Genomic DNA, 20,461 nt, shown 5'->3' on the forward strand with positions numbered 1-20,461 from the left:
ATTTCTTAAAGCTACTTAAAGGGGAAGATGAAGTAAAACATCATTTAGGAGAAAAGAAAACTAGAGGGAAAAGCAAAATCCAAATATTTCATCCAAGCATCATCTTTCGTAAAGATAAAAGGAAGATGGTAAGTTACACTGTACGAAAACGCAATGTAGCTGAAACAATAATTACAAATCAATTAAAACCCCATCAATTGGGAAGAGAAGGGGGTGCAAGAAGAGAGCCAAAAAGGGGAAGAAGAATCATCAGGTACACAAGCATATCAAGCACCTCATATTTTCTAGAGAATTCTCAAAGCCTGACACAAATAGTACTCAACTCACACAACACTGTCATGCCAATGCCCTTTCTCAAATCATCAAAATATCAGGCAAATGGCCCTGTACTTCACTTTATCCCAAAAAAGGACATTGGTCCAAACAAGGAAACAGAAGATCCTAGCACCACGTCTTAGTGAAGAAAATGTGGGCTACTAGCTGTCAATCTTCTTGGAAGTAACAAATTTTCCAACAATTTTGCATTTTAATTTGCATCCAAGAGACAGAGTTTCCAGAACCATAGCATCAATTTCCTGCTCTTTTTTCTCATAAAGATAGAAGGCTACAAAAGCAGCAGGAAGACCTGCAAAAATAACAAGAGCACAAATCCCCCCTTAGACAAGACACAACGAGAATGGAAAGTCACAAACTCAGTCCAATGCAAAAAATGGCAATCTAAGACTCGGGTTGGACAGAATTGAAGCTCATATTCAAGTCTCAAAGACTAAAATAAGAAGGAACCCAAGTGAAAAACGGTCCAAGGGAGTAACAACAACAGTTACAAAATTTAATGGCATTTGCTACATCTTCTTTTATCCAACAATCTGACAGGTTCTCTCAATAACATCCAATCAGATTCATTTACAGCCTTTGTTTCAAGCTCTCCCATAAATTTTGGACAAGGCCTTACTTGACAGTTTCGGAAAATTGTTTTCACTATTCAAATGCTGAATTTTTTTTTCTCAAATATCCAGTTATCTAAACGGCTTCTTTTGGATGATTTACAAGTTCTTGAGGGTTTGGAAGAAGAGAGAGCTTTATGTGATGGGTGTGATGGGGAGAAAATGAGGAAGGATAAAGCTATTAGAGATTTGGAGAGGACAACTCTTATGGACGAGGTGAGGTGGAGGCACAAAGTTCTTCCATCAAGTAGCCAACTCGAATAGAAGAAATAACTCCATTGAATCTTTGTTGCTTAATGGTACAGACTCTTCTGATCATATTGAGACCAGAGCACACATTGTGCAATTCTATAATAGTTTGTTTAGCGAATAGTTCATTTGGCAGCTTAATTTGGATGACCCTTTTTTTACTCCGTTGGCGAGGTTGAGGTCATCTGATTGGAGAGAGCTTTTGAGGAAAGTGAGGTTTTTGATGTGGTGAAAGCTCTAAAAAGTGACAAGGCCCACATGGTTTTACTATTGCGTTCTTCCAAGCTTGTTGGAATGTTCTTAAAGAAGATATTATGAATGTCTTCCATGATTTTTAGGCCAAAGGCAAGTTTGAAATAAGTCGTAACGCTATGTTCGTTGCTCTTATTCCGAAGAAATCAGGGGCTGTTAATATCAAGAACTTTCGACCTGTTAGCTTTGTTGGAGTTTACAAAATTGTTGCCAAAATTTTAGCTAACAAGTTGAAAATGGTAGTGGAGAAGATTATCTCCAAGCCTCAAAATGCTTTCATGCAGGGTAGGCATTCTAAACTCCATTCCTATAGCTAATGAATGCCTTACTAGCAGGATCAAATCTGGAGAAGCAGGTGTGCTTTGCATATTAGATATTGAGAAAGACTTGTGATCATGTGAATTATGATTTTTTGTTGTATATGCTTAGAAGGTGCGTTTTTGGGAGAAATGGCGTAATTTGATAATGCATTTTATTTCTTTAGTGTCTTCTTTTTTTTTTCTTTTTTTTTAATTGGTGAATGCCACTAATGGGATTTTTTAGTAATTCTCGGGGCTAGAGGCAGGGAGAGCCTTTGCCTCCTTTGCTATTTTTATGAAGGCTTTAAGGAAAATGATCTTTACCACATTGAAAATGGGCTTTTTTGTGGGGTGCTTAACATCTCCCTTCTTTTGTTTACGAAGGACACCTTGAATTTTTGCTAGGCAATTGGCAATGTTAATAATGTTAATGGTTTAGCTAGTATTCTAGGTTGCAAGGGTCTTTTCTTTGCCTATAAAGGGTGACGGCTCCAAAATTAGATTTTGGCATAACGTGTAATGTGGGGATCATACCCTTAAGAAGGTACCTTTTTTGGAGTTATTTAGTATTGCTTGCTTCAAGGATGCTTATGTGGTAGATCATTTGGAATTTTCTAGTGACTCCCATCAATGGAACATTAATTTTATCAGAGCGGCGCACACATGACTAGAAAGTGGCTTTCACCTCATTCTTTAATTTGTTGTACTCCTTCAAGCTGAGATTGGGGGGGAGTGAAGTCAAGCTTTGTTGGGCCCCTTCCAAGAGACGGTTGTTAGATGTTAGATCTTCTACAATGTCCTAATTCCCCATGATAGTACTCCTTTGCCTTGTAGGGGTATTCGGCGGAATAAGGTTCCTTTGAGATTGGAGTTCTTTGCTAGGTAGACAATGTTAAGGAAGATTCTGACTACAGATAACCTAAGAAAGCCGCATATCACAGTGGTAGATTGGTGTTGCATATGCAAAAACAGTGGGAAATCTATTGATGATCTTTTACTCCATGGTCAGATTGCTAGTGCTTTAGGAATACTATATTCAGTCTTTTTGGGTTAAATCGGGTCATGCTTAGATGAGTAGTAGACCTCACTTGTTGAAGAAAGCAGTTTGGTAGTCTTCATTGTGCAACAATGTGGAAGATGGTTTCATCTTCCCCTAATGTGGTGTATTTGGAGAGAGAAATTATTATAGTTTTGAAGACCGCAAGAGTGGTGGATTCAAAGGTTTTTTTCTTCAACACCCTTTACCACTTGATGGTTGCCTATGATTGCTTTCATTTTTCTAGCTTTCATGATTTTCTTGATCGTTTTTCTTTTTCTGATTAGGTGTTTCTCTTGTATACTTTCTATGCATTTGGGTTGTCCCCTTGAGCTTCCCTTTCTTTATTTATTTATTTTCAAAAACACCCCTCAAAACTTTACCAAACGAATTTTTTTGGGAAAAGTCTACATACCCCCATCAAACTACCACTTAATTGACAATGTCCCCCCAAACTTTCAATTGTGATAATGTCCTCCTCAAAGCTAGAAAAATATAAACATGCCACTATAGATTTCTCAATAAGACAAAAGCAAAAAATGTTTTTAAACGGAATTTTTTATTTCAAAAAAAAAAAAAAAAAACCATTTCTTATTCAAAATTATGTTTTTAAAATCAAAAAATCAAAAAAAAAAAAAATCAAAACTTTTTAAATAAAAATGTTTTTTTCTTTTTAATTTTTAAATTTGGCCAGATTTTATATCTTCTTTTTTAGTTTTAGGTTTTTTTCTAGATTTTTAGAATTTTTGTTTTTATTTTACTAAGGGTAATTTCGTCATTGGGGGGGAGACATTGACAATGTTTTGGTAGTTTGAGGGGGATATTGTCACAATTGAAAGTTTGGAGAAGACGTCAATTGGGTGATACTTTGAGGGGGGTAAGTGGACTTTACCCAATTTTTTTTTGTACACCCATATACAAAACGTTTTTCAAATGTAGCCCCCACCAAATCAATTCTCCAATTTTACCTTTTTCAAACTCTTTTCAAAACTCAAAACACTTCTCAAAACTTCAACAAACCAACCCTAGTCTCGGTACAAACTTCCTTCGTTTTTTGGCCTTCCAAAATATTTCCTTGTAGTAAAGACGTGCATGAGAAAGAGAGAGAGCAAACCTATAACAAAAAATCCATGAATTGAAATGGCTCCGAGGAAGCTAAGAAGCAGTAGGGAGAGAACAACCTAGACACAAAGAAAAGTATCAACCAAATTGATCAAGAACCCCACATCAGAATTGCTGAAATGAACAAAAAATGTACGCATTAAAACAAGTAGGAACCAAACTCAAAATTTTCATTATTTATACAATAAACTAAGTTAACAAGGGGACCTCAGGAAGCAGTGTCTTACACGTCTTCTCTTTTTAGTGTGGCCATTGGTGTACCTCATCATGAATGATATGTACAAATGAAAGAGTGGTAGTGATTTCAATGCATATTCATTAAAAGAATACATTTTTTTTATAAGTACAGCAAATTCATTTAAACATTAAAAGAATACAAGAAGGAAAACGAAAGAAAGGATCTAAACATCAGAGAGTAAAGAGTAGTGCCTTATGGATCCTGAAAGAAGACTTTTAGATATACTCTGTGTAAACTGCCGCTCAGCTAATGTTTATTATCTGGCTTCACATAAATTCCAGCTTACATGGTGGTAATATAAAATCAAAGCAATGCATGATTCAAAACATTATGACTGCAGTGAGGTTGAGACTTGCTACAAGCAGAAGAGTTCCAAATTCCATCCAAAATAGAGATTTTGTAGTTTGTGAAAATTCCTTTTTCTGTATTTGATGTGCAGAGGAGTTTTAAAACTTAACGATTTGACTGCAGTTTCTACTGCTAGTATCTTTTGTACTGTGATTTCACCCCTTGAACTTCTTTTGGTTGGATGAAATGACTAATTCATCCGGAAAAATAAAAAGAAAGAAATAAAAAGAATAAACAGACCCCAACGGCTTCAATATTCTATCTGAAAAAAGCTTTGGCTAGCTCCATCAATCTTTGTAGTTCCAATTACCACCTTAAAATTTCTACCAGATATGCATCAACTGCATCTAGGCAACTTATGCAGGAACAATGACACTCTTACCTTTTCTTCAAACAGTAATACTTATTATGCAAGACCAGCTTTTGCATGTTAGTTGGAGTCTATGAAAGATCAAATCTAGAGGGAAAGAATTGGACGACAGCTCAGAAAATGTTATAAATTGGTAAGGGACAGAGTTGGTTTTCCCTAAATATTTATGGACATAAGGAGAAATAGTTTCCCTTTTGAAATGACATTTTCCTAGGTTACCAAAATTGTCCAAGTAGCAACCAGACCTTGTTCCCTTCTCACCTAACCAAAAAAAAAGTGACACAACACACAAATGTATCCCCAAAAACCATTTGACAAGGTACTTCTTAAAAATAAAATCATACTAGCCACTTTTCCTGTGCGTAGTTTTAGAGCACACAAAATTCTTCTGAAAAAAATGGCTTTTTCCTTTCTTTTTTCTAAATGGTACTCCTCGTCTACGTTAGTTTACTTTTATACTTTTATATACTAAATAACATAACTTTTTTTTTGATAGGTAAGTAACTGATATTATTGAAAGCGTGAGGCGCCCCAAAGTACACTGGACTAAATAACATAACTTGTAACACAACTTTAACTTATGGAAGTTTTCAGGAATAAGTAGCATTCAAAAGTTGTTGGATTCCCTGTCAATTTTACAGCTTATAACACAATGCATCAATGGAAATTGTGTGAAGTTACTGTATTTCAGCTTATGTTTTCAAAATCGCCCTCACTGGATGACTCTGCTGGGCAGATTGTTTTTTCCTCTTTTTTTGGATTGTTTGGACAATGAAGAATTAAATTGTTGCTCTTTAAAAGGTCCTTTTGCACTCCCCAGGTATTAATTTTAACCCTTCATTTTAATAATTATCAGGAAAACCAAAAAAGGTAGGAACAAATTCAGTACCACCAAAAAACAAAATGCTTAACTTGGAGTCATAAACAGCAAAGAAACATGCAGAGAATGGCAAATACCTTAAGGAACAAAATCCAGTCATTCCCCTTCGAAAGATATTTCAAAACAGTAACAGCAGCATTCCAAGATAAGGCCACAGCCGAAGCAACTCTTATCGACATTTCTTCTGACAAGTGAAAGCAAGACCCGGGTATTTTCTCAACTGTATATCCCATTCTGCAATAGCAGACACATTTATAATTAGCACTAAACTTAGTACCATCAGTTCAATGCTTCTGACAGCCTCCCATCAATCCAGAACAAATTAATAAGGTCTATGGGTGAAAAATGTTAACAGCAGTGTGCATGTTAATTAGCATATTCGCGCATCGAATAAGAGTTATTCAGACATACATTTTTCCTGGTAAAAAGCCATGGATAAACAAGAACATTGATGTCACCAAGAGAAGCTTTGAAAGGGCACTCAGGAGGGTAAATCCAGATGCTACAAAGTTGCAGTAAATTGCAACCAAAACTAACAAAGCAGCAAGTGTCTGCTTTTTATTCCTCCAGAGTAAAGTGTCAGCAACTGCAAACAGAATAGAGGCAAATGGGTCACTGCATCAACGCATATAGATATAGATGTATATTACAACTTAATCACAATGTGTCAACAGCTTACAATGTCGTCGCAAAAGAAAAAAAAAATTAGAAGTCCAATATCATAAATATCCTTATGTTTGCCCTAGATGCCTAAACACATTGGATTAGAATATATAAACTTGTCAAGAATATAAGCGCTCATTTCCAACATGTCTCGGTGTTTGACATGATAACCTCCAACAAAAACAAAAAGTATCTGAGTATGCTACATTTTGGTTTGTAAAACATAAAGTGAAGTGAAATGGATTAATAAGTGTTAGAAAATGAAGTGTCCCTATTGTACCAGCTGTCCTTTCCTCTAGAATGACATATTTTTCTTAAATAAATAATAACATATGGTGAGGGCCAAAATATACCGTGTCTCTATTTTGAAAATGCATATGCTTTACAATGTTTACATTGTATCATAGCTTAGAAATCAACAAACGGCAGGAGCCTTTCTCTTTCCCCTTCTTTCCTTTTTCTTTCTTTTCTTCCTTCTCTTTTTCTTTTCCATAACAGAACCCTACAACAGAACATGGTAGGGTAGGTATTTGGGTTCACTTGCAGGCCGTGGTTGGAGGCACATGGCACCCTCATCCCCATGATTGTGTTTTTGTTGGATGACATCATCGTTCCCATCACACCCAATGATGAGCACTGAGGTAGCGTTTTTTTCCCAGAAAAACAAATTGATTCAAGGATGCTAGGTGTCATTTGTGGCGGTCAGCCAAGTCTCTGGAGGTAGAGCCAGTAATTTCTCCGATTGTTGTGGTGGTTAATTGTTGCTGTTGATTGTGCTTAGGTGAGGTTGTGGTAGTTGTTGTGGCAAGGCTAGCTCAAAAGAGTAGGCAACTAAGGCCCCTGCCTAAAGCCCCCCGTGAAAGAAATAAATGGTATTATATAAAAGCCCCTAAGAAATAAAGTTTCTTAAAAAATAGCATTAAAAGACCTCCCTAAGAAATAAAGACTCTTAAAATATTTTTTATTAATTATGGAAAAAAAAAAAAAAAAAAATTGCCTTATAAGGTGTAACATAACTATCTTTTACCTATTTTACTTTTGAAGATGTGCAAATAAGAATGAAGAACAACGCTAATAGTGTAACTAAGGACAAAAATATGGAATTAAGTAAACATCAAGATAAATCCAGAAAGGTATCTATAATTGTTAAACGAGAAATGCTACTCTACATTCTCAAGTAGCATTCTCCTAGCATTCTTGTCTATGAGGCACATTCACATCCACTTGTTTTTTTTTTTTTGAAAAAAAAAAAAAAAAAAGAGAATGCTAGAAGAATGCTATTTGAGAATGATGACTAGCATTTCTCTTGTTAAACATATGGTATTAAATGAAGATCAAGAGAAGATTAAGAGAGACATATTTTCCATCTGAAAAGCATCTTTACCAACAAAAAATAAAATCAAGAGAAAGTAAAATATGTCTCTCTTTTAAAAGAAGGTTAAAGGTAACTTAATTACTTGGCGTAACTTAAGATCTCATTTTCAAAAGGTCCACCTAACCGCTTATAGAGACTAGAATTTTATCTCTAACATTATACTTTATCTACAACTCTGTTTCTTTTTCTCCTCTTTTCTTTCACAATTCTCACTCTATTATTCTATCAATCCTTCATCTCACTATTTGTCTATTATGTACTTTATCGATTTACGTAAAAGCTACATATTCTTTTGAGTCATTCTTCCAAGTTTCAATCACTTATGGCCTAGTACCAAGTTTCACTGTTCTAATATTAAACTTTTCCATATTTTTTTACTTGATATAATAATTTATTATATTAATATACTAAAATTAGAGTAATGATACATTGCACGCCTGGCGTGCATCAACAGTGATGCACGCCAGGCACAAAATTTTATTTTATTATTATTTTAAAAAAAAAAAAAAAAATTTTGCACTGGCGTGCGTGGGCGTGCCACGCACGCCGCGTGCATTGTATCATTACTCCTAAAATTATAAAACCTTCATTTAAAAGTTTCGTCTCTATTTCTGTGGTTCTGATCTTCCCACACAATATGAGGTCTTTTCAAGGATCTAGCATTCTACACTCCCAGGTAGTGATTCTTGTGGTCATAGTGGAGATCAATAAGCTTTGTTGCATCTTGTGGTGGTTTAGGTGGTTCCCGTGGAGGACATGGCGGCAAAGATGACCGTGCTTCATGTGGGCTCGGAATTCTAGGAAGGTGGAAGTTGCAAATCCCACATATGCACTCATTGCGGTCATAACAATCACATTGTACATTAGTTTTTGGGATCTACAAGGCACACTGTCTAGGTCAAGCCAATCAAGTCTCATCTCAAGAGGATCCCTCTCCATCATCTAGACCTCCTACTAGCTCTAGTCAGACATCCGAATCTAATCTAATTACCAGACAGAGGGATGAGTATGCTCAGTTTAGTGTATATAAGCAAGCCACTTCCTCATCCACGACTACTCTTGCTCAATCAAGATCTCCAGATGAAGTGGATGATTAATATGGGACATGAAGTTGGGGTTGGCTCAGTGGTTGGATAGTCTGGGACTTTGAGTATGCTTCTCAAGGTCTTAGGTTCGAAACTCACTGGGGGTTTGACCCTTAAATTAACCGAGGTGCACTTGCGGGAAACTCTTTTCCAAGGGCCTGTGCACCCCCTGGATTAGTCGGAGTGAAGCTCCAGATACACGATGCCAAATCAAAAAAAAAATGAAGTTGATGGCCTGTATTTGTAATGTCTCAACCTAGTGGAAACAAAGAGACAATTAGAAGAAGTGAAAATGCATATTAGGATTTAGCAGCTATGACTAGGTTAAATTGGTTCCGTACTACATAAGTTGAACTCGATGAGCCCGGAAGCGATTGTGGGCTAAATTTAGGTATTTGGGGTTCTAGATGAGTCGAGATAAATATTTTGGATTATCGAATAAAATATTTATGAAATGGGCCGAAAACTGGGCTTGGAATTAGGAATGTTAGTAAATAGTTGTAGGGAATGCTAGCGGTCACGACCCCCCACTCTTTTGCCTTGTAATATAAAGGATGTAATATATTGTGACTACGCACGTGTGTCTATATATATAGAGAGAAAATAGGAAGTCTCTATAAAGAAATAGAGGACCTAGCGACAAAAATAGATGGCCGCATTCCCGACGGCCTCCTAATCGGGTGGCAGAGTTGGGGGCACAACAATAATACCTTGACACTGCACCCAACTCTGCCACCCGATTAGGAGGCCGTCGGGAGTGCGACCATCTATTTATGTCGCTAGGTCCTCTATTTCTTTATAGAGACTTCCTTTTTTCTTTATATATATATAGACACTATATATATCCCGATTAGATAAGACTGACACGCCCACCGATTTTGTTTCACTTTGTCGGATGACTTCCTTATTTATTCTTTTTCATGTTTTACCTCTCAACTCTCTACAATCTTTATCCCTAAGACAATTAAGGAGCATTATCTACCCGGGTTGGAGAACAGCAATGAAAGTCGAAATTGAGGTCCTACATCAGAATGAAACTTAAGATCTTGTCTCACTACCATTTTGGTAAAAGAACTATTGGTTGCAAGTGGGTATGCACAATGAAGTTTAATCAGATGACTTCCTTGACAGTTCAAAAGAAAGTTAGTTGCTAAAGGTTACACACAAACCTATGGTATTGATTACGACAAAACCTTTTCTTCAATTTCCAAAATTGTCTCCATTCACGTCTTAACTTTTGTGGCTGCTAATCTTGCATGGTCATTATTTCAATTGGATGTCAAAAATGCATGTTTACATGGGAACTTACTTAAGGAGGTTTATATGGAGTAACCAACAAGGTTTGTTGAAGAAGGCATTGTATGGCCTAAAGCTTGGCAGTGACCAACCGCCAATAAGTTTTCTGTTTTCAATTTCCTCATCTCCACACCAATCACTCAAGCTTCCAGCCAACCAGCAAAAAGACAACGTACCAAGTATTATTTTTATTCAATCCAGACCAGGTGTATCCCAATAACATGATTAGACAATATAATCCAATCCAAACCAACCCTCTATATACAGCATGCCAATTGGGGCCTGTCAGTCTTAACTAAACCTTCATGCATAAATTGTTATTGCCATTAACCAAATTGTACCATCCTAAAGAACAACTTTCTAAGACATTTCACACTTACAGCATTAAGGTCAATCATTAAACATTCCTCTAAAAGGATAACTTTCCACTAATAATTAGACAGGTATCAGTATAGTAGTTGGCTAGGGCAGTGCAAGAGGTATCCGTCATTTGATTTATACAAGGCCCTGAATGATTGCATTCTACAACGTACTGTAAGAAAACACCCAAGAGTATAACATATGGAAATGCAACACAGTCAGAAATACAAAATAGTGACATGAAATTGATGATTCATACCCATTCCACTTCCAAGATATATGGAAGCTTTAGAAGGCCCTTCTCTTTTGGGTGGAAGTTCAGCCCTCAAGAAAGAGTATGACTCAATTGTCCTCTTTAGACCTTCCTGCAGAAAGACAAAATCTAATGTTAAAAGTATATGACTTATACAAGAATTTGCACTCAGATTATACAGGTGAATAGACCTTTATTAATGGGATTGATAACTGCCTATCAATCAATCCTATCCAGTTCAGAGCCACGTTATGTAAATAAGACCCAGAGCACAACATTAAACCGAATCACAATCGTCTAAACATAGAGGGTAAAATCCTTATGGGCATTTAAATTTGCATCAACCATCCGAAATAAATCATTTAGAGGGTTAAGACCAAAAAAATTAGAAGGGCCCACATGTAATAAGGACAAATCCTCAAAGTTGAGTTTACGGATAAACCATGGGGCCATAAAATTCATGGGGATTCAGCAGAACATGATATAAACTAAACAGATTTGATGAATCCTTATACAAATCATCAAAATACAAACAATTAAACAACTAGATTTAAAACAATCAACGAATTAATTCCCTGCAGAAGAAACCTAAGTGATTTAAAACAATCAAGAAAATATTTCCAAATGGTGAATCCTTATATACGCTCTTTTTCTGCTTCTTTTTTTTCCATTTTTATTTTTTGGGAGCAACTTATTTATCTTTTTTGTGAAAAAGGAAAGAACCTGAAGTGATACGATGGGTGTGTAGCCAATTAGATCCTTTGCTTTCGAACAATTGAAAGATCTGCTGCAAGAGAGGAGTTTTATTCTTGAAGGTGTCAACTGCGGAACCTTCATCCCATATGGACCTAACAGCCTATATGTACAATCCACCAAATGTGCAATTGGCATCATTACAAAGGCAGGGATCTTAATACTTGGCCTGCAAACCACATGGTTCAGATCAACAATTACGTAACTATATTTTATTCCCTAGTTTTTGGGGAAAAAAATGAAAATTGACTACACCATAAAAGAAATTGCAGGTTATTCATTTAAAAGAGGCCACATGCTATACAGCAAAACCCAATAACTCATGGACCAGTGCCCAGCTGATAAAAAAGGCTAACAAGCAATCCTCTTTTCCTCCAAAAGGGAGAGAAAAAGAAAATGTTCTCATCTTCTAGAAACAAAATGATCAAGTACAAGAATTTAGTTAGCAAGCATCTTAAATTGTGCCAAAGGCCCATTGCATCATGACCTAAGACCAGAACAGAAGAGGCATGCGTAGGAAGGGTCATAAAGCATGGAATATTATTTTAGATAAATAATTCAATCTTATTAAAAACGCAAAGGAGCGCAAGTGTGCAACTCAAGTACACAAAAAATATACAAGAGAAACACCCACTAGGGAGAAGATAACGAACATAAATCCAAAAATCTACAAAATTAGCAAAGTGAAAACTATTGGTACAAACCATGCACCCATAGTCTTGAACAATGTCTTTTAACACTACTGCCATTCTCTCACAATCTTCAAAGTTTTGAAAATTGTGTCCTCTCCAAATGCACCACATCATCCAATGGGGAGCCATCCTCCAGGTTTCCAAATTATGGTGACTACCAAACTAGCTAATAACTCCACTGATTGGGCATTACCCACTCTACCCCGACGAGACGGAAAATTGAAACCCATAATTTTCTAAGAACTCCAAAATAAAGCAAAAGATGATCAATTGATTCTCCACTGTTCTTGCACATGCAACACCGGTCCATCACTATTAAGTGTCTCTTTCTTAGAGTATCCAAGGTCAAGATTCTCCCTAACACAATTGTCCAAACAAAGAAAGCCACTCACGTAGGCACCTTATTTTTTCATATGCTCTTCCAAAGGAAAGAAATACCAGCCGAGGGATTAACCCCACAATAAAAACTGACCTCGAAAGTTTCCCTTTTAGAGGGGATCCAACATATCCTATCCTTGCCTCCTCTATTCAACCTGATAGAGTACAAGAGAATGAAGAAAGAGATGACCATCTCTATCTCCAAATTATGCACGAATCTGATGAAGGTGATATTCCACTAATATGTGTTGTTCACAACCTACAAATGATCTGACACCAGGGCCTCCTTAAAACAGGTGATACTATACAACGTTGAGAAAGCTTCCTCTAGGGCCTGATCTCCACACCAGACATCATGCCAAAATCGAATCTCAAGCCCATCTCCCACCTCATATCTCACAAATCTCAAAAAATCCCCCTATCCTCTCATAATGTTTTTCCACACCCCCACCCTATAGGACCAAAAAAACCCCAGTGGAGCACTAGTGCACCACCATCCCCACAAGCTCTCATATTTAGCTTCCACCACCAATCTCCTCAAAGCTCTCTCTGTGCCATAACACCAAAGCCATTTCCCAAGAGAGCTCAGTTAAACAGAATAAGTTCCTAACCCCTAAACCTCCTGAGGAAGTCAGAGTACAAATCTTGAACCAACTGACAAGATGGAATTTAAATTCATCATCTACTTCGCCCCACAAGAAATCCAGCTAAATTTTCTCGATACAATTAGCAACACCAACTGGGATGGAGAAAAGGGACAAAAAATACGTAGGCAAATTGAAGAGTGTGCTTTTAATGAGTAATTCTACCACCCTTTGACAGATAAAGCTGCTTTCATTCTGCCAAAACGACATTCTATCTTTCAATTATGTGATCCCAAATAGATTTTGCCTTAAACGAAACTTCCAACGGCATTCCCAGGTATTTCATAAGCAAAGAGAACACCCTGCAACCAAGGATACAAGCAAAGCCTCCCACATCTTCCAAGGTGCCGACGGGAACTAATTCTAATTTGGCTCGGTTAATTTTCAACATAGAACTTCAAAAACATAAGAAAAAGCAGCACAAAAAATTGGAGATTAGACACAAAAAAAAATGTTTTCGCCTTGAATGGTGAAATAGTGGAATTCCAAGATGTAACACAACTAACAAAGAACTGGCTAAGTGGACACTAAGTAAGACAAAGATCAAAGAAGAAGAAGAATAAAACCAACACACTAACAACTGGTTACATCTGCTCAAAATGAAAGTATAAGAAAAAGAAATACCTTTCATAACCAAGACCTCCAAGAATAAGCGAGATAAACTCCCAAAATTTTATGGGTTCCATATTGGTAACAAAATATGCCTGTGAAACCAACCTCCATTTAGCAAAGAAAGCAAAAACCCATGTATGAAATCCTAGCTTGACAACCTCTTTCTCCCATTCAAATACTAATCCAATGGAAATTAAAAAGGTACCTGCCCTGCAGCTTTTTCTGCAACCTTCCCTTCTGATGCAAGAGCTCGCTCCGCACATACATGGGCATGTGCCACATTTTCAACATAAGTGAAGTCATAAATGTTGTTGCCATCACCAATAATGAACTGACCATTTGAAAAAGGAAAGGAATAAAAATCAATATTAGTTTATATTGAAGAAAGTCTGCACCACAAACACTATTAAGAAAAACCAATATATGTTGTTGCCATCACCAATATATATATATATATAGAGAGAGAGAGAGAGAGAGAGAAAGAGAGAAAGAGAGAGTAATGCTATATACCATCATTTTATCCCCCAAAGTTAATGTAACTTTTAAAATCACCGTCTGTGATTTTAAAAGCCACATCAACTTTAAGGAGATAAAATAATAGTATATAACATTACTCTATATATATAGAGTACATATTATTATGATCAATATTTTTAAGTACTCAAAACCTGTGCTAAATCATTTACTAAGCACTTCTACATGACACTCACTCTTCGCATACTATGACAGATTATTCAAGATTAAGTGTAACATAGATGACTTGTGATGAGATATACTAGGTTCACGAAGGCAGTGACACTTAGACTGATGAGTCGATGTCTGATTTTGCCTAACCACATGTGTAACACTCCGGTCCTATATTGGAAAGATGAGTAGTAGCCAACACAAAGTGGGTGGTTTGTAAAGATAGTCATTAGTTCTAAGTCTCTCATTGCCTAGTTACTAGGTGAAACTAGAATTTATAAGTGATTCTAGGAAAGCTCCAAGTTAACTAATCCTTTTAGGAGTGATGGAGCAAATGTGCCTAGCGATTTTTCCTGTGTCATTTCAAATGGTATCAAGGCCACCCAGTAACGCCAAGCCATGTGGTACTGGAGCACTGCATGACATAGCCCAAAAGAAGACATCAGGAATTTAAGAGAGGGAGTTTGTAAAAACCCAGTCTCATATTGAAAAGATGAGGAGTAGCCCACAGAGAATGAGTGGTTTATAAAAATAGTCATGAGTACTAAATTTCATATTGCCTAGTTACTAGATGAAATTGGGCTTTATGAGTGATTCTAGGTAAACTCCAAATTAACTAGTCCTTTTGAGGTGATGGCGCAGATGTGACTAACGTTTTTCCCAGTGTCATTTTAACATGAGTATACCTATATGTCTACAATGTGCCAAGAGAACAAAATGGTCAGGGATTACAAACCTAGGATAACTCTTCCTGTTATGCTATAGTAGTTTTAATAGGGGAGTACCCTAGCGCAATTGGGGGATACTCCTAACAGATAGGGAACTCAGCATTGTGAAATATTACTATAGTATTAACCTCAGATCTCAAACTAGATTTCCTCTTCACAAAAAAAATAAATAAATAACAAAAAAAAAAAAAAAAGGCAAATACTCTTAAACATAAGAGCTATGTCATGGTTTGAAATGAAGGTTTATTACAGGTTCTAGTGATGTGAATAAGATAAGATGAGCATGTGAATAAGCCAAACATGGATAATGTAGTTCAACAATAAACACATAAATCCACTGACACAGAAAGTATCCATCAATCAAAAAATGAAAAACTATATGAAAGCCCCTAACAAAACTATCAAGAATGCATTTTGGAAATAGAGCTAAACAAGCAGTTGTCCAAGTAATGAGAGAGAGAGAGAGAGAGAGAAAGGACTTGAGCTCCTCCAAAGTACTCTCTTAGTTTTCAAAAATTTTGTCATCTCTCTGCTATAGCCTTGATTATCGCTTGAATTTATTCTTAACCCTTTGTAAGCATCAATTTTCTTGAAAGGTGGCATCTTTGGCTGGTTCATTTCCGATCTACTTTAGAGCTAAGTTCTCCTCAAGGCATTAAGTGGTATCATAGCAACAAATCCTAGATCAAAGCAACAAAATTCAGATTTGAGTCAAAATTTGCAACTTTAAGCTATGGTTGGTTGTGGTAAAGAAGGTCATGGGGGTAGAGGAAATCAAGGCCGGCAAACAGAGATGGCTGAGATGAGGCATATGATTGAAGATTTGTCACAAGCTGTATAAACTCTTCAATGAGAGGAACTAGGGGGAGCCCATATGGAGACATCAGAAGGCGACTCGATCCGTTGGACATACCAAAAGGTGGTCTTGAGGAAGAGAGTGATGATATAGAAGATGAAAACCCCTTTCATAGCGCCGGACCCGTAGAATATGCAGCACAACGCGGATTGGAGTATTGGTTTGCGTGTGCGCTTGACTTAAATAGTGAAGGAATCAAAATAGAAGTTGTTGATTTTATTTGGCAAGACGCATGCCAATGATTATTTAGATTAGGATGCTAGTTTGGAGACTTATTTTGAGTGGAAGCCCATAAGTGAAGACAAAAAGGTGCTGCTTGTGAAGCTTGAATTGAAGAGTACTGCGCTTCAAAGGTGGAAGAGGGTTGAAGAGCAACGTACTTGACAAGGCAAGCCAAAAATTACCTCTTTTGAGTCATTGTAGGGTCCTTTAATTCTCTATCATATGAAATTTCATATCTGAGTTCTTGGACTCTTTGGAGCCTAGAAATTGATCTTATATTGCTCCAACTTCAGTCTTATCTTCTTCTCTTTGGTATAGCCTTGATTATTGCTTGAATTTCTTCTTAAAACCTTTGTAAGCGTCAATTTTCCTGAAAGGTGGCATCTTTGGCCGGTTCATTTCAAATCTACTTTAGATCCAAGTTCTCCTCACTGCATCAAAAACTTCTTGGAAGAGATGAACTGACAAGTGAACTTATTGTAATGGTTCATAGTCATGAACTTTATATTTCATTCTCTAGAAAAGTTTTTGAATTTCTTACAAGCCAGAAGAAGCCACTAGTCCATATTCATATAGAGAAACTTAACAAAAGAGGCCAAGCACTATGAACCTCATACCAATATGTAATTGGCAGTTGGCCCTGTAAAGTGGAACAGGAATTAAAAGTTTATGGTCACACGGATTAATTCTAGGATGAAATGTTTTATGCTATGGACTTTAGTCATTTTAAAAAAAAAAAAAAAAAGGGTAGGTGTTTCTAAGGCATCCAATCGATTGGTTGATCCTATGCCACTAAGATTTAGATCATGGAGCAGGAATTAAAAGTTTATGGTCACGCGGATTAATTCTAGGATGAAATGTTTTATGTTATGGACTTTAGTCATTAAAAAAAAGGCACGTGTTTCTAAGGCATCCAATCGATTGGTTGATCCTACGCCACTGAGATTTAGATAATGGAGCACAACTGATAGATATCTCAGCCTTAAAAAATAATGTGCACGTATGTGTCATTCATGTACCCTATTATGGATGTGGAATTTGTATATCGTATGAATAACTAGAAACTGAAAAGGAGGCAAATTCAAAATTAAGCAGAACAATGAACATACTTGCCTTCGATTTCCCTGCCCTGGCAGCAGAAACTAGAGATGGAACGAACAACTTATCGCCAGGGCCAAAAATGCCGCTAGGACGTATGCAGCATGTTAAGAGTCCTTTAATCCCATTCGATTTAATGACCAATGCCTCTCCTTCAGCTTTAGTTGCTGAATATGAATCTATGTGCTGAAACAGGTGATGACAAATATAGGCATTGATTAAACATTCTAAGCAAAGACATTTTTCGAAATAAAACTGAATTTAACTTGCTTTATATCTATGCACGCAAAAGAAAAGAAAAAAGAAGGTTGTAAAAATTATGTGTTACGATGCGTAAAAATAGCACAAGGGCTGTATCGCAATCACGTTTTATAACTGGCGGTAAGCAGCAATAACAAAAAACTTGACTCTGGAGCAATAATAAACTTGAGACTCAGTGAAGTGAGTACCTTAGCTGGGTACGCCAATGATTCATCCCCGTTGAAAATCCCATGAACCCCATCAAAGACCACACTAGGAGAGCTAGTATAAATCAATCTCTTTACCTTTACCTCAATACAAGCATCTATAACATTCTTTGTCCCTGCAGACCATAGTTGACTCATAAAATAAAACAAACAAGTCCGAAAGCACATCAAAAGCAACAAAGCCAAACACCCATCACGCAGTACCTTCCACATTTACCGAACGATGTAGCTGATAATTGTTAATAGACGAATTTGGCGCAGCCATGTGGAACACAGCCTCAGCTCCTTCACATGCTGTTAAAAAATAAAAAGAAGTCTTTAAAAGCTTTTACAAATTTTTCAGCTGGGCATTTTATCAAGCAGTTGAAGTAGAATGATAGTTGAGACCTTTCACTACTTGCTCCTTGATTCGGAGATCGGTGGGAACATATAGTGCGCGGCCAGAGCGCAAGGCTTGGCCGAGGGGTCCCTTCTCCTCGACTGGTTGTAGGTCGATTGTGGGGCCCAAGTCGGCAATTCGGACGGAGAATATATCGTATGTGAGAAGCATTTCCACCAAATGCCGCGCAGCAAACCCTCTCCCTCCCGTCACCACACACCATCTCTCCTCACCCGCCATTCCTTTTTTTTTTTTGGTGAGTGATTTTGGTCTTTGGTTTCTCTCTACTGCAGCTGTAACCGATGGGATCGGACAGAGATGACAATTTAGGAAACAGTCGATCGAGAGAGAGTGAGAGAGAGAGTGACGGAGCACACCGTGGGTTAAGCTTACCCACATCTGGCCCGGTCCGAGAACGGGCCCAAACTTGGCAGACGCCGAGTGTTTTTTTTTTTTTTTTTTTAACTATTGCTGATTTTTTTTTTTTTTCTAATTAAAAAGGTTAGGCTGAGGAAATTAATTGTGGCTATCCTACTTGGGCGTGACCATAATAGCACCTACCTGCTAGGAACCGCCCAGAAGAGGCCTAGATAGTAGGAACCGCAGGCGCTCCCTCGTTTTTTTACTATTGCTGATTCAAATGCTGATTTTTATTGCTATGTTATTCAATTGTACGACGGTTTATTAAAATAGCATTACTTTTTTGAGAAGTTTCCATAAGTCTACTACCATACAACTGGATGAAGTGACAATAAAAATCAGTCATTTGATCAATAAATGGTTTTGCACTTTTTTTATAATTGTTTATCCAATAACTGATTTTTTTTGTCATATCATCTAATTTTATGATACTTGCACATAAGTCTACTAAATAATATTACTCATTTTTAAATATTAAAAATAATGTTACATACTCTACTCTTATTTCATTTGACTAATTTAACCGTGTCTATCCACCCTTAAATCAACATTTATGCCCAGTATAATAGTAATATAATATTTAAAATTACTCAAATGATTATAGCTGGAATGGATGCTTGGCTACTACTTTCAACAGTCGACCCTACTGTCTGCTTAAACTAGGAATTGCTTTTATTCTCACATTCAAGTTGAAAGTTTAAAACACCTAAAAAAAACAAGTTGAAAGTTTAAAACTAGTGCTGTATAATATAGGTGTAATTATCCAAGTGCAGCCTATTCAGTTAATGCATTTTTGGAATGCTTTTGCCCACTGGTCTTAGTTAAGTTCACGTAGTAAGAAAAGCTGGCAATCATCCATCCATTAGAAAATGTAGATCCAAGTCAAGAAGACTGGTGGGTTATAATAATAATCAATCATAATGATAGATCCATGCGGCAGCAATCCACATGGTATGGGATAAGCATCTCTTCCCGAACATGTTTTTCTTAAACCAAAGCTGGCAAAGCCATGTGATTGAAACACTAGTTGTAACATTTCGCTTCAAGTGGTAATATTGTCCGTTTTGAGCAAAGTTTGTACGGTTTTATTATTGAATTTACTCCCAAAATGCCTTGTACTATTTAAAGAGAGCATACTCCATATAAATACATCACATTTTTCACACCCAAGCAGCGTGAAACGTCACACTAGTATATGCCTCCTTTGATCATATCCAACTTCAATGTCCTAATATGATCATCACAGCCTTGTGACATCTTAAGCTAGCCTATTTGAGTTTTGTAGGAAGAAGGGGAGAAATGATGTAGGACGAAAAATAAATAATCGGATCTTATTGTTTTATTAATTAATTAGGTTATTAAATTCAATAGTGGACTTGTTCTAAAGTCAGTCAAATTAACATTAAGATTTTTGTTAGTGTCTAATTAAGTGTTCTTTGTACTCCAATACACTTTTTTTTTTTGTAAGTTGTGGTTACTCTCCTCTTGTGGTGAGACATCATTTCCCTTAAGCGGGTATTATAATATTTTATATTCTCTAATATTATGTTTCCTTCTAGGGTTTATTCCCTTTCCACTGTCATTCTAAGGTTACTTTCTCATTACTCATTGTCACTCTCTAAATTGAGGCCTATGTAATATTGTTTCACATAATTCAATACAATAAAGGTGTAGCCCACATATCTCTCTTCAATGCCGCTTTTTATTCTCTCTTTTCATATTATTTAATGTCATATATTTCTACACTGTGCATGAGCA

General features: G+C 36.7%; 1 protein-coding gene across 1 annotated transcript; it reads right to left on the bottom strand.

Moving 5' to 3' along the window:
* Positions 1-254: 254 nt before the first annotated feature.
* LOC132181271 (3beta-hydroxysteroid-dehydrogenase/decarboxylase) lies at positions 255-18,656 on the bottom strand. The gene is made up of 12 exons (XM_059594410.1): positions 18,292-18,656; positions 18,109-18,198; positions 17,887-18,020; positions 17,453-17,623; positions 14,055-14,180; positions 13,862-13,941; positions 11,494-11,692; positions 10,777-10,882; positions 6,150-6,324; positions 5,816-5,972; positions 3,895-3,961; positions 255-625 (listed from the first exon to the last, which is right to left on the bottom strand). Exons 1-12 carry the CDS (start codon positions 18,521-18,523, stop codon positions 477-479), a joined length of 1,686 nt encoding a protein of 561 aa, XP_059450393.1. The 5' UTR covers positions 18,524-18,656; the 3' UTR covers positions 255-476.
* Between the last annotated feature and the right edge of the window lie 1,805 nt (positions 18,657-20,461).

This window comes from Corylus avellana, chromosome ca5, assembly GCF_901000735.1.
Source record: "Corylus avellana chromosome ca5, CavTom2PMs-1.0".
Taxonomy (NCBI): domain Eukaryota; kingdom Viridiplantae; phylum Streptophyta; class Magnoliopsida; order Fagales; family Betulaceae; genus Corylus; species Corylus avellana.

Excerpts from the sequence above, each read along its gene's own strand:
- LOC132181271 (XM_059594410.1), bottom strand. The coding sequence starts at position 18,523 with ATGGCGGGTGAGGAGAGATGGTGTGTGGTGACGGGAGGGAGAGGGTTT. Across the intron at positions 18,021-18,108 it reads TCGTTCGGTAAATGTGGAAG|GGACAAAGAATGTTATAGAT; the intron begins GTACTGCGTGAT and ends TATGGTCTGCAG. Across the intron at positions 10,883-11,493 it reads CACCCATCGTATCACTTCAG|GAAGGTCTAAAGAGGACAAT; the intron begins GTTCTTTCCTTT and ends GTCTTTCTGCAG.